The 12979-nt window shown below is 38.9% G+C and overlaps 2 protein-coding genes and 1 pseudogene across 8 annotated transcripts; 1 reads left to right on the plus strand and 2 right to left on the minus strand.

Moving 5' to 3' along the window:
* Positions 1-114: 114 nt before the first annotated feature.
* On the plus strand, positions 115-4044 carry LOC111498115 (sterol 3-beta-glucosyltransferase UGT80A2-like). Of its 4 annotated transcripts, XM_023149218.1 has the most exons (14): positions 115-201; positions 518-675; positions 744-959; positions 1042-1153; positions 1232-1402; positions 1901-1964; positions 2043-2100; positions 2178-2355; positions 2430-2560; positions 2647-2749; positions 2823-2899; positions 3306-3353; positions 3431-3580; positions 3684-4044. In XM_023149218.1, the coding sequence occupies exons 1-14, from the start codon at positions 150-152 to the stop codon at positions 3855-3857; spliced, it is 1692 nt and encodes a 563-aa protein (XP_023004986.1). In that variant the 5' UTR covers positions 115-149; the 3' UTR covers positions 3858-4044. The 4 variants fall into 4 exon arrangements, 2 of the variants coding, with proteins under 2 accessions (XP_023004986.1, XP_023004987.1); XR_002720726.1 differs by lacking the exon at positions 3684-4044 and having other exon boundaries at positions 2823-2975; positions 3431-3579; XR_002720727.1 differs by lacking the exon at positions 3684-4044 and having other exon boundaries at positions 2823-2975; positions 3444-3462.
* LOC111498103 (putative kinase-like protein TMKL1) lies at positions 3970-6999 on the minus strand. Of its 4 annotated transcripts, none has more exons than XM_023149187.1 (4): positions 6341-6999; positions 6152-6237; positions 4895-6045; positions 3970-4812 (listed from the first exon to the last, which is right to left on the minus strand). In XM_023149187.1, the coding sequence occupies exons 3-4, from the start codon at positions 5916-5918 to the stop codon at positions 4172-4174; spliced, it is 1665 nt and encodes a 554-aa protein (XP_023004955.1). In that variant the 5' UTR covers positions 5919-6045; positions 6152-6237; positions 6341-6999; the 3' UTR covers positions 3970-4171. The 4 variants fall into 4 exon arrangements, with proteins under 4 accessions (XP_023004955.1, XP_023004954.1, XP_023004953.1 ...); XM_023149186.1 differs by lacking the exon at positions 6341-6999 and having other exon boundaries at positions 4895-5465; positions 5651-5754; positions 5930-6334; XM_023149185.1 differs by lacking the exon at positions 6341-6999 and having other exon boundaries at positions 4895-5455; positions 5651-6334.
* Positions 7000-8200: 1201 nt separating this feature from the next.
* LOC111498171 lies at positions 8201-9994 on the minus strand (annotated as a pseudogene).
* Positions 9995-12979: the final 2985 nt, after the last annotated feature.

The following is a 12979-nucleotide window of genomic DNA, read 5'->3' on the forward strand; positions in this document are numbered from 1 at the left end:
GCAATTATACAAGTCTCAGGTTTGGAAACAACGCTGTAAATTACGAAAACACCCGTGGTGGCGTTCCAAAATTCCCATTTATTTGGTGCTCCACTTTCTCCTCCGCCGGTTGAGTCGTCAATCGTCGTCGTCGTCGGCGGCGGCGGCGGATGAATATGGAGGGATTTGGGGTTCCTCTTCATCGTCAAACCAGGCCTCCAGGTTTCTTCCATATTATTTCCCCCTTTTTCTTATTCTTCATATACATAACTACTTGCACTCTGCTTTTGATAACGTTCTCTGTTTTTTCGATCCTTCTAAACCATGAACGTTCGATCATCGTCGATGCTCCAACTGGAAATTGTTGAGTTGAGAAATAGGATAATGTAACGTTTTGAAATCTAGAGACCGATAAAAATGTAACATTTTGAGGAGAAAATTTTTTACTTGTGTTGCGGTTGTATATTAAATTGAAACCTAAGTTCGTAAAATCGGTTCCTTCTTGGTGAATTAATTACTGCTTACACTCTTTTGAAAGCTAATAGCCTCCATGTGGAGATACCTTCAGACAGTTCGGAATCAGTCTCATGTGAGCACCGCCTTCAAAGATCAAAAACCGAGACGCAGAGACGCAAAACCATATTGGCTGCAGATGCCCTTCAAATATACGATAATAAAATCCCCATTCATCACAAGGTATTCATTCCACAAAATTTCTTCAGTTTTCAAATGTTGATTCATTTTAATCATTACAAATTTTGCAGTTCAAATTGTTGCAAAGAGTATCCACCGTGAAGGATGATGGAAGTGTTGAGTTTGAAGTTGAAGGAGACATCGAATCCGAATCGATTAATGTTGAATCTGATGAACCCCTGGATGAAGCTGAGTTTGAGTATATAAGGCCTATGCAAATTGTAATGCTCATTGTAGGAACCCGGGGAGATGTGCAGCCATTTATTCCAATCGCCAAGCGTTTGCAGGTAGTCCTGTATATACATCTATATCAGTATCTATATCTATATCTATATCTATATCCATATCGAAAGTTATGTATGTATGTAGGATTACGGTCATCGTGTTAGATTAGCTACTCATCCAAATTTCAAGGAGTTTGTGTTGATGGCTGGCTTAGAATTTTATCCTTTAGGAGGCGATCCTAAACTGCTTGCATCTTGTACGTTCTTCACACACCTTTTTCAAACATATTTATTCTACAAATCTATGAATCAAAATCCTGTTTTTTCTGAAACAGATATGGTAAGAAATAAAGGGTTCTTGCCCTCTGGGCCTTCTGAGATACTCACTCAAAGAAACCATATGAAGGAAATTATTTACTCCCTTCTTCCAGCTTGCAAACAACCTGATGTGGACACTGGTATTCCCTTTCAAGCAGATGCGATCATTGCCAACCGTACAGCATATGGTTAGATTTTGTTGCCCGATTGAATTTTTAAAAATTATGTTGTACAACGTTGAAATATATTGATTTATTAGGATTTTTTTAAAAAAAAACTTTAAAATAACTATTTTTTAAAGAATAATAAACGTGAAAAATGTTACCGTGGGGAACCCAATCCCTGCCTCGATCCCCACAAAAATGTTATCGTGGGGAATGAAGTAAGTAGTGGGGATGTGGGGATGTGGGGATGGGGAAGGCTTGCTTGTCCCTGCCCTGCTCTGTGGATATCTTTAGTCCCCTATAGTAAACTACGAGGCAAATGTATTGCAGGCATGAACATGAAAAAGTCGAGAAAATAAACAAAACTAATTACATGGCACTAACATAGGGTAGGTGAGGATAGGGCCGTTACTTTGGACAAGCATGACCAAGACACTCATGTCGGTGTTGCTATTTAAGCAAATTCTTTACTTTGATAACTAAACTTTTTGATACTAATTTCTCATAGACTCTGTTTTGTAGGGCATACACACGTTGCAGAGGGACTTAAGGTGCCACTTCATATATTCTTTACCATGCCATGGACGTAAGTCGTGTGGGTGATGAATCATTACCTGCTTCACTTGTTGTAATGCTTATAGTATAGTTGTATGCTCTCCTCCAGGCCAACTACTGAGTTTCCACATCCATTATCCCGTGTGAAACAACCGGCAGGGTATAGGGTGAGTCTGTTGGTTGCTTTTGAATATTCATTCACTTTGAATATTCATTTAAAGCTTTGATTCTCCTTCATTTCCAGATTTCATATCAAATCGTTGATTCCTTGATTTGGCTTGGCGTGCGGGATATCATTAATGATTTCAGGAAAAAGAAGCTGAACATACGGCCTGTAACATATTTAAGTACTTCACGATTCTCTGAATCTGATGTGCCACATGCTTATTTGTGGAGTCCCTACCTTGTTCCTAAACCAAAAGGTGGTGATTTTTACACATTTTTATTAGCCAAGAATGCAATATTTGGATGACTTTTTTATTTCCCTTATTTTTAGATTGGGGGCCTAAGATTGATGTTGTTGGATATTGCTTCCTTGACCTTGCATCAAATTATGAACCCCCTGAGTCAATGGTGAAATGGCTTGAAGCTGGGGACAGCCCTATTTATTTTGGTTTTGGTAGCCTTGTAAGTTTCTTGCTTCTTCCTCAAACAGTTGAAACTATCATACAAGCATCATGGTTTTAGCTACTTTTTTTTCACTTGTTCTTCAGCCTGTACAAGAGCCTGATAAGATGACACAAATTATCATACAAGCATTGGAAAGAACTGGACAGCGGGGTATCATTAACGAAGGGTGGGGTGGCCTCGGGAGGTGTAAGTGTTTATTTTCAGTTCACTGCACATTATTTATGGATTGCTTACATGACTGAATATTATATCTTCCCAGTCGCAGAACCCAAGGACTTCGTATATTTGTTAGACAATTGCCCTCATGATTGGCTTTTTCTCAAATGCAAGGCTGTGGTAAGGCTTGATTGTTGCTTTGAATGTATTTTACTGCCTACATATTGTGTTATTTAAGCATTGCAAGGGTCCTTAGGTGCGGTTAGGAATCACGACTCTCCACAATGGTATGATATTGTCCACTTTGAGCATAAGTTCTCATGGGTTTGCTTTGAGCTTCCCCAAAAGGCCTCATACCAATGGAGAGAGAGTATTCTTTGTTTATAAACTCATGACCATTCCCTAAATTAGCCGATGTGGGACTTTCATCATCCAACACCTCCCCTCGAACAAAACACTTCTCATTGCTTTGCTTTGGGCTTCCCCAAAATGCCTCATACCAATGGAGATAGTATTTCTCCTTATAAACCCATGATCTTCTACTAAATTAACGAATGTGGGACTCACTCCCAATAATCCTCAATAGGTGCATCATGGTGGTGCTGGAACAACAGCTGCTGGCCTTAAAGCTGCGGTACTCGTTTCATCCGATACGTGTTTTGGGTTTATAGTTCAATATGATTTGGTTATGATTTTCATTGAATTCCACAGTGCCCAACTACAGTTGTTCCTTTCTTTGGTGACCAACCTTTCTGGGGGGATAGAGTACATGCCAGAGGGGTCGGCCCTCCACCTATCCCGGTTGACGAGTTCTCGCTTCCAAGATTGGTGAATGCTATAAACTATATGCTCGATCCCAAGGTAAAACCGAGATTCCCTTCTATTTAGTCTTTAACTTAATTCAAGAAAGTTTGGGATAGTTTGGTTGATTCTAGTGAAGTATATCAAGCAAGTGACATGACAGGTAAAAAGGCAGGCTGTCGAGCTTGCAAAGGTTCTTGAGAATGAGGACGGGGTCGAAGGAGCTGTGAGAGCATTCTTCAAGCAACTTAGATGGAGGAAACCCGAGCCAGAGCCTGAACTTGAACCTCAGAGGTCAAGTCTTTTGTTTATAAGAAAATGTTTTGGTTGTTCTTGAATCTTGGATAGTGGCGATTCTCAATTCACTTTGCAAGGACCATTTTTTGCTGATCTTGTGAAGTTTATCATCGTTACATAATAACATTATTTGTATAAATTGTTGTAAAGGCTGAAGCTAAACTCTTGAATGTGTGTATTGTCAATCAGAAAAAAGAACAAATAAAGCTCACAAGAATATGTATAAATACCTGTTACTAGCATGAATGAACACTATCAGCATGTTCTTGTAAAAAATAAGAGAAAAAGTGAAAGAGAGTGGAATATAATGATATTAGTGAAGATCATCATGATTTTGAAGTGACAAAAAAGGGATCAAAAAGGGGTACCAATTTCACTTCTTGTTTCTGTTGGGCTGTACAGAGCAGATCTGTTTCTTGGTCTGTTCTCTTCCAGCTGCTTCACAACTTCATCCATGGAGGGTCTCACAGAAGCCACTGGTGCGCAGCAGCCCATTGCGAGCTTCAACGCCTGAACCACTCCATCTTCCATGGGACTTCTAATCCCTTTCAAAACCTCCACATCAAAAACCTCCATTGTTGTCTCCTCCAGAACTGCCACTTTTACCATTGACGGCAGATCCACAAACTCTCCACTTCTTCCACTCTTCCCTGGCTTCTTCCCAATCAGAATCTCTAACAGCAAGATCCCAAATGCATACACATCTGTTCTTGAATTGCATTTCTTCATCCTTTGCAGCTCTGGTGCCTTGTACCCGTCCGACTTTGCAAGCGATACAATCTCGTCAGCTACCGATGGAATCATTAGCTTGTCGAGCCCGAACTCTGTCAGTCTCACTGTAAAGAAGTCGTCGACAAGTACATTTTTTGATCTCACATTACCATGTGTAATGGGGACTTCAAGACCGGTGTGAAGATGAGCTATTCCCCGGGCGACGCCTAACGCAATCTTGTGCCTCCTAGCCCAGTTCAACACTGGTTTTCCTGCTCTAGATTCTGCATTCAATCAGAAAGAAAAAGAATTCTCTGTTGATATAGCAATACAGCCATGAAATGAAGCATTAGAGAATGTGCATACCATGAAGAAAATCATGTAAAGTTCTGATGGGCAGATAGTCATAAATGAGCAGCTTTTCTCCTCTCTTTCCCTGATAGAACGCTCTCAAAGGAATCAAATTCTCATGGCGAATCTTTCCCAATTGTTTAATCACAGACGAGCAAGTGTTTCTGTCTTTGCAACTACCTTCCCTCAGGAGTCTCAGAGCAATGGTACCTCCATCAGCAAGCTTTGCTTTATATATCGTGCCATAGCTCGTTTTCTCCATAACCTGCCCTGTAGCATTCAAGACATCATCCAATGTCAAATGCTCACCACCCGGAAACAAAATGAGCTTTCCTTCACCACCTGTGCCCCCGCCGGTACCGCCACCACCATTTTCTTCATCTTCTCCTTCCTCAATCTCATCTTCACTCTCAGTTATCTTCTTCTTCTTGTTTTGCATATAACCAATAAGCAATGAAGCTAAAACAACCGTCCCAGTCATCAAGCCGATAACAAGACCAGCAATGGCGCCTGAACTCAAATGAGAAGCTCCTGCACAGCTTTTCAAAGGCTCCCCACAAAGCCCAGGACTGTTCCCTTCAAAAGCCTCCACACCAAACTTTGAGTTATTACTAAACACAGGCAACATTCCACTGAAGTTGTTATTTGAAAGGTTCAACTTCTCCAGCTCTAACTGGCCTATGCTCTGAGGGATTGGTCCAGACAACAAATTGTTCCCAAGATCAAGCTCTTTCAAGCCCTGAAATCGAGTAATGAATTCTGGGAAAGTACCTGAAATCTGGTTGTTGCCAAAATCCAAAGCCTCCAACCTCTTGCAGGTGGAATCTGGTAAAGCCGGCTCAGGCAGAGACCCAGATAATGAATTTCCATCAAGCCTGACAGAAACAAGTTTATCACACAGATTCCAGATCGAGGGTGGAAAAGCTCCACTCAACAGATTGCTACTCAAATCAATGTCAGAAAGAGAGGAGCTATAACCAAGTTCGAGTGGAATGGGTCCAGTCAAAGAGTTTATGTTGAGATAGAGACTTTGGAGCATGGTGAACTCACCAATCTCCTTAGGCAAGGAACCAGAGAGGTTAGCAGAAGGAAGTTGCAGGGAGAGAAGATGAAGAGAAGGGTCTTTGAAGAGAGTGAGATTAGACCACTGGGGAGAAGAAGAATCACTGCAAACCAGAGATGTTCCATTAGAGAAGACCCATTTGAGTCCCCTCCATTGACAAAGTGGCAAAGAGTAATTCCATGAAGACAAAAGCAAGTTCTGAGTATCACCTTCAAGTGAAGCTCTGATCTTTTCGAGAAGAAGCTGAACATCAGAAGAAGGGAAATGCAAGGAATCACCACCTCGAACAGGGGCTCTGTTCAACAAGAAGAATGAAATACAGAGAGCAAAAAGCTTCAAAACCGCCATGACTATGGAGAAAGAGGAGAAAAATGGGGAAAGTTAGTAGAATCAATCACCAAGAGAGCTTCTTTTATCTTTTTTACTGGAAAAAGCTGACAGAGTGTTGACTATGAGTGAACTGATAGTCCAATTACTCATCCTCCCATAATCTCCACCGTCCGATCTGTACAAAGACAAACATCAGACAGATTAAAAACATCTTGGAATGGCAAACCGATAGGTATTATTATAATCGTTTACTCTCTTTATTTCTGTATTTTTTTTTTCTTTTTAATCTTTTGTTTCTGCACGCTTGCCCTTCTTCATTTTCCTTTTTCCATTTTTGTTGGGTTTTTCAAATTTGGTGTGGAGAAAGAGGAGAGAGAGAGATTTCCCCATTGAACAGCCCACCAAGTTTCATCCTTTTTTTAACGGATAGTTGCAGAGGAGCTCTGGGTGGGACGCAACTCTCATCACTTGACACGTGGCTTGTTATAAATGATGATGAGGATCAACAATGGTTGTGTGAGAGTGTGGAGTTCAATCCATGGAGCTCACATGCAGAGTTGCATTTCTTCTTTCGGCTCTGGGCCATCCATGCTTGCCCCAAACAAGCATACCGTTGGAAATTGTTCGGGTAAGTTGGGGATTTTAAGGCAAGTTTTAGTCTTGCAATTAAACGATTATTTTATTCAAACAAGTTACATTCATTAATAGTTTATGCTAAATTTTAGGATAAAAGAACTTCAGATATAATTTACTAAATAATAAATAATATAGTAAAAATCCAAATCATCAAATAACTTTTTCATATTTTACTTTAGTTCTTGAACTTCGACATTTTTTTTTCATTTTAGTGCTTATATTTTCAAAGATTCTAGTTCGATTCTTTCTGTCCTAATTTACCATATTATCGATTAATAATTATACTGAGCAACTTGAATGAATCCCAAAAAAAATTATAAAAATAAAATAAAAATCATTATTTATTCCACGACTTTCTACCGTAGGATAACATAAAACCAGATCATAGAAGTTTATTTACTTGGATGGCTTTACCCTTAGCTCCCAACCAAATCTTCCTCCTACCTTTTTCCCATTTACACTCACGCCAATGTTTAGCAATCAACCATTCCTTTTCCATAAACAAATAATTATGTATCTTATCCTGGACGATAAAGGAGAAGCATTGTGATATGATCTTTCTGAAAGCAATCTTATTTTCATTATGGTTCTCTTACCACTAATAAACTTAGCTTTATAATAAAGTTGGAAATATGAGAACTTTTTTTAAGACAATAATTGATAAGACAACACTAACTCTTAAGATTTTGATATAAGGTATCAACAAAGATAGAGCTATAATATAAAGTTCAAGTACAGGAAGAAAGATCAAGGCAGTCTATCCTCAATTCTAAATTTAATTCCATTTTAGTGTTAGGTATAGAGAGGATGAAACGGAAAGACAAAATTTTATTCTCCATCATCTTATAGAATCGAGGACGGTTTCAAGATTATATTACCCCACTTGTTATTCATACTTTTGAATGTCCTTCGAATGTCCAAAGGATTGAAATAAGGTTCTAAATCTAAAAATAAATTAATTAAGGGCATAAATTTAAGAATTAAAATAAGGTTCTAAATCTAAACCAAAATGATTGAAATAATAGGCCAGGGTGGGTCTAAAGGACTGCCCATTATGGGGGTTTAATCATTTATTACCCAACTTATTTAATATTTTACTCAAACAAATAATTTCAAATCAGCTTTCATTCTAATATTTTTAATCTCTAGAGATAATTATAGAAAAACAAAGGTACTTCATTTAAAAAAAATTTAATTAAATATACAATCTTTTTTTAAAAAAGAAGAAGAAGAAGAAGAAAAGCAAAGAAGGCTATTGAAACAGAGGCTTTTGAATTCAAAGTGAGAGGCCATCAGCTTTTTGGTATAGCCAATCCATAATTTGAGTGGCCCCAAAAAAGTAAAAACAAAAGGGGTTTTCATTACAATTCTTTGATGGCTTCAAATTGGGTATCTTAAAATTCAAACACCGCAGAAACTTTGCAGCCAATCACAATGAGTTGTGAATCATAAAAAGAAGAAGAGAAGAGAAGAGAATTATGAAGATGCCTGAATTGAGGAACAAGAACTCTAACCTGAATAATGATGTCGCAGCCTCATGGCTTACTGCTTTCTCCACAGCCTTTGTGGCTTTGATACATTTTGTTCAGCATGGTGGAAGCATCCTCATTACCTGTTTGATGAGATTGGAATTGATGCAGAGTTATCAGAACTCTAAAAGAAAAAACATGCACAGGAACTTGTAATCAACCACATGAACCAAAAACAAGAAGGTTCTAATGAGATTGGAATGTTTGAAAAGATTCTCATTGTCTGGTGGAGCGGACTTCAGCAACACAATGATTTGGCATTTGTAAATCAGGGAGATGAGCTTGCTTTATTGAAGCGTGACAATCCTAAGTGGATACTGTGGGGCTGTAATGATTAATCCAAGCGCCCTTACAAGTATAATTTCCCAAACAACCATACATATTTGACAGAGCAACGCAGGATTACCTGTTATGAAGAGCCAACTCCATTGACGTCTAAGCCACACGCTCACCCACTTCTATGATCTTGTGCATTTCGCAAGCACCAAGGCACCCTCTCAAAGACCTGAAGTCCCTTCTCAAGGCACCCTCTCAAAGACCTGAAGTCCCTTCTCAATGCACCCTTATTTGAAATACATGTTCACCAAAGCAGAACGGGGCTCATCATCCATCTCAATCTCATTCTTTCGTGCATATAAATGGATCCATTTCCCCAATTCTAATGCACCAATTCGAGAAATGTTAGGCAAAATACTCACCGAAGTCGCATAGTTTGGAGCAAGATTCGAAATTTGCTTCTTCAATCATGTTTACAGCCTCCATGAAATGCCCCTTTTGAGAATACCCCGATATCATCACGTTCCATGACACTTCACTTCTCTGAGGCATTTCGTCAAACAGGCTCTTAGCATTCTTTAAATCCCAAGTCTAACATGCCCATCGAACATCATTGTCCACAAAACAACACTCCTATCTTGTCTCATCTTCCATGAGCGCACGCATCGCATACATTCGAACCAGATGACTAATTACAAACTCATCCCCGTCAAAACCAAACTTTACGATCAACCCATGTACCTATTTCGCCTCTGAAAGCCTCGAAGCTCTAGCGCAGGCCTTCAATACAGAAGGGAATGGGAACCGATTGGGCTTCACATGCCGATCGCACAACATGTCGCAAAAAAATATCGATGACTCCGATTGATAATGTTCTCCGTTACACTCAAAAGCTCTCACAATGGTGTTCCAACACAAGCAATTAAGCTCCGGCATCTGGTGGCGATATCAAATTGCTAAGAAAAGGCAGAATCTGACCACTTTAGCGTTACCCTACTAATGTTAACGGTAAATTTAAGAGACTTAACAAATAACAAAAAAAAAAAAAAAAAAAAAAAAAAAAAAAAAAAAAAAAAAAAAAAAAAAAAAAAAAAAAAAAAAAAATGATAATTTCTTTTTCAATAGGGTCAAATGTTTTTTATTTAAAAAAAAAAAAAAACATAAAAACTAATAACAACAAAACTAACTAACCAACTCAACTAATAACAAGAAAAACTAACTAAAACAAAATTTGCTACCTCAACACTTCCTCCCAATCGAGTTCACAGCACTCATCCCAAACGCTTCTCTGATCTTTTGAAATGATGCCAACTTCAAAGGATTTGTCATTATGTCGACCAACTGCTCCTTAGTGCTGCAATAGACCAATTTAATTACACCTTCCTTTGTCAATTTTCTGAGAAAATGATATCGAACCCTTATGTGCTTTGACTTTCCGTGCATGACTGCATTTTTTTGATAACTTGATAGTGGATGTGTTGTCACAAAACAAAATCATCTCTTCATTTTGTTCATGCACGATTTCTTTCAATATCCTTTTCATCCAAATGGCTTGACAGACACATGTAGCTGCTACTATATACTCTGCTTCAGTTATTGACAACGTGACGATTGGTTGCTTCCTTGAGGACCATACCACGGCTCCTCCACTCATTAAGAAAACATAGCCTAAAGTCCACCTACTGTCATCCACATCTCCTGCATAGTTACGGTCGGTGTAGCCTAAGAGTTCACTCTTCCCTTCACGTTGATACCATATCCCAAATTTCAGAGTTCCCTTCAAGTACCTCATGATTCTTTTTGCAGTAGCAAAGTGCAACTCAGTAGGATTTGCCTAAAACGACTAATAAGACTTACCACAAACATCAAGTCAGGTCGTGTGGCTGTGAGATACATTAAGCTACCCACCATTTGCTTATATAGTGTTGAATTGACCTTCACACCAACTTCATCTCGGCCAATCTGCTGTCCAGGGACTATCGGATTACAAATAGAGTTGTAATTTTGCATCCCAAACCTCTCGATCAACTCAGCAGCATATTTTCTTTGACATATAAAGAATCCATCCGCCTTCTGCATCACTTCAATGCCAAGAAAATATCTCATCTTCCCCAAATCAGTCCGAGTTCATCCATCATGGAGTGCTTAAAACTCATTCAACAACTCCTCATCATTACTAGTGAACAATAGATCATCAACATAAATGCTCACAATTAGAATTTTATCTCCCTTTTGTTTGATGAATAATGTTTGTTCACTAGAGCTACTTACAAAACCTTCCTTGACGATATAGACCTCAATGCGACTGAACCAAGCTCTAAGCGCTTGTTTTAGTCCGTAGAGAGCCTTTTGCAGCTTATAAACCATGTCCTTCTTCCCTGCTACTTCATAACTTCGTGGTTGTTCAACAAATACATCTTCCTTCAGCTCATCATGTAGAAAAGCATATTTAACATCGAGCTGATAGATTCCCCATCCTTTTTGTGCTACTACAGCAATGATCATCCTCACTGTATCCATTCGAGCCACTGGTGTGACTACCTCTGTGTAATCTACTCCGTACTCTTGAGCATACCCTTTTACAACCAACTGAGCTTTGTACTTGTCTACCTCTCCAAATTTATTTAATTTGGTCTTGTAGATCCACTTAACCTCAATAGTCTTGGCTCCAACAGGAAGTGCAGTCAGCGACCACGTGTGGTTTCGTTCGATGGACTGTATCTCAACATCCATCGCTTGTTTCCATTTCTGATGTCCTACGGCTTCTTGAAAATTGGTCGGATCTGATATGGCCATGAAAGCTAGAGTTTCAATCTCAACTCTAGCCATGTTTGCTTCTTCCTCTTTATCTGATATCCCTTCTCCTGTGATATAATCTGCAGACCAGATTGGTGGTTTTCTCACCCTGCCCGTTATTGCTGTTGTTTCTCTAGTTGGTGGATCGTTTGGTGAAGGAACGTCATCAGTGTATTCTTCTGCTTCTTCCGCTTCCACTGCATTCTCAACATTTTCATAATCATTTTCCCACACAAGTTCATTGTTTTCTTCACCAGAATAACCAACATCTTCCCAATTCCACTTTTTATCTTCCTCAAATATCACATCTCGACTGATGTAAACTTTTTTCTCCACTGGATCGAACATCTTAAAGGACTTGGATTCATTGCTGAAACCTAACAGAACATACTTCACGCTTTTGTCATCAAGCTTGCTTCTTTTAACATCAGGGATATGAACATATCCGATACATCCAAAAATCCTAAAGTGTTCGACTGATGGCTTTCTTTCACTCCATGACTCTTCCAGAGTCATATCTTTTACAATGAGTGTAGGAGATCTGTTAAGAATGTGATTCACTCATTGCACAACATCTGGCCAGAAAACTTTTGGTACCTTCTTCTCTAATAACACTGCTCTCACCATGTTCATGATTGTACGGTTTTTACTTTCAGCAACGTCATTTTGCTGAGGCATGAAGGCGGTGGTCAGCTGTCTTTTGATTCCATGCACTTTACAGAATTCTTTGAATGCTATTGAATTGTATTCTCCTCCTCTATCTGTTCTTAGACATTTAATGAACAATTCAATTTGCTTTTCTACAAACACTTTGAATGTCTTGAATTGATGAAATGCTTTTGATTTTTCTAGCACAAAATATATCCATGTTTTTCTCGAGAAATCATCAATAAAGCTTATATAGTACTTTATTTTATTGTTTGATGATGGGTTGATCAGACCACAAAGATCAGAGTGGATAAGCTGTAATCTTTCAGTGGCTCTCCACTTGCTTTGGATCGGACATGGAACACGGTGGTATTTCCCTTTGACACACGCCTCACAGATAGTTTTCACATCTCCAATTTCAGGTAAACCCACAACCATCTCTTTATTGCATAATGTGTGAAGTCCCTTGTAGCTGAGATGCCCATATCGATGGTGCCACAGCTCTACCTTGTCTTAGATATCAACTTGCAGACATCTCTCCTCCTTTGTTTTGTTATTTGATTCACTCAGGATAAACATACTATTAGCACTCATAACAGATTATGCTATATTTCCTCTTGAGGAATGAAAAATGTTGCATGTGTTTCGATCTCCTCCTTTGAATAGCACGTCTAAACCCCTTTCTTGAAGTTGTCCAACACTAAGCAGGTTGTTCTTCCCTTAAGTACCAACCACCATCAGCTTGTGATTGTTCCCAAGCTTGACGTTATGTGTGAAGCTATTGTTCAAGCTTGAGAACATACTTCTTTCTCCACACATATG

This window comes from Cucurbita maxima, unplaced genomic scaffold (assembly GCF_002738345.1).
Source record: "Cucurbita maxima cultivar Rimu unplaced genomic scaffold, Cmax_1.0 Cma_Scf00024, whole genome shotgun sequence".
Classification (NCBI taxonomy): Eukaryota; Viridiplantae; Streptophyta; class Magnoliopsida; order Cucurbitales; family Cucurbitaceae; genus Cucurbita; species Cucurbita maxima.

Excerpts from the sequence above, each read along its gene's own strand:
- LOC111498115 (XM_023149218.1), top strand. The coding sequence starts at position 150 with ATGAATATGGAGGGATTTGGGGTTCCTCTTCATCGTCAAACCAGGCCT. Across the intron at positions 960-1,041 it reads CAATCGCCAAGCGTTTGCAG|GATTACGGTCATCGTGTTAG; the intron begins GTAGTCCTGTAT and ends GTATGTATGTAG. Across the intron at positions 1,965-2,042 it reads TTCTTTACCATGCCATGGAC|GCCAACTACTGAGTTTCCAC; the intron begins GTAAGTCGTGTG and ends GCTCTCCTCCAG.
- LOC111498103 (XM_023149184.1), bottom strand. The coding sequence starts at position 6,290 with ATGGCGGTTTTGAAGCTTTTTGCTCTCTGTATTTCATTCTTCTTGTTG. Across the intron at positions 4,813-4,894 it reads TTTACATGATTTTCTTCATG|AATCTAGAGCAGGAAAACCA; the intron begins GTATGCACATTC and ends GATTGAATGCAG.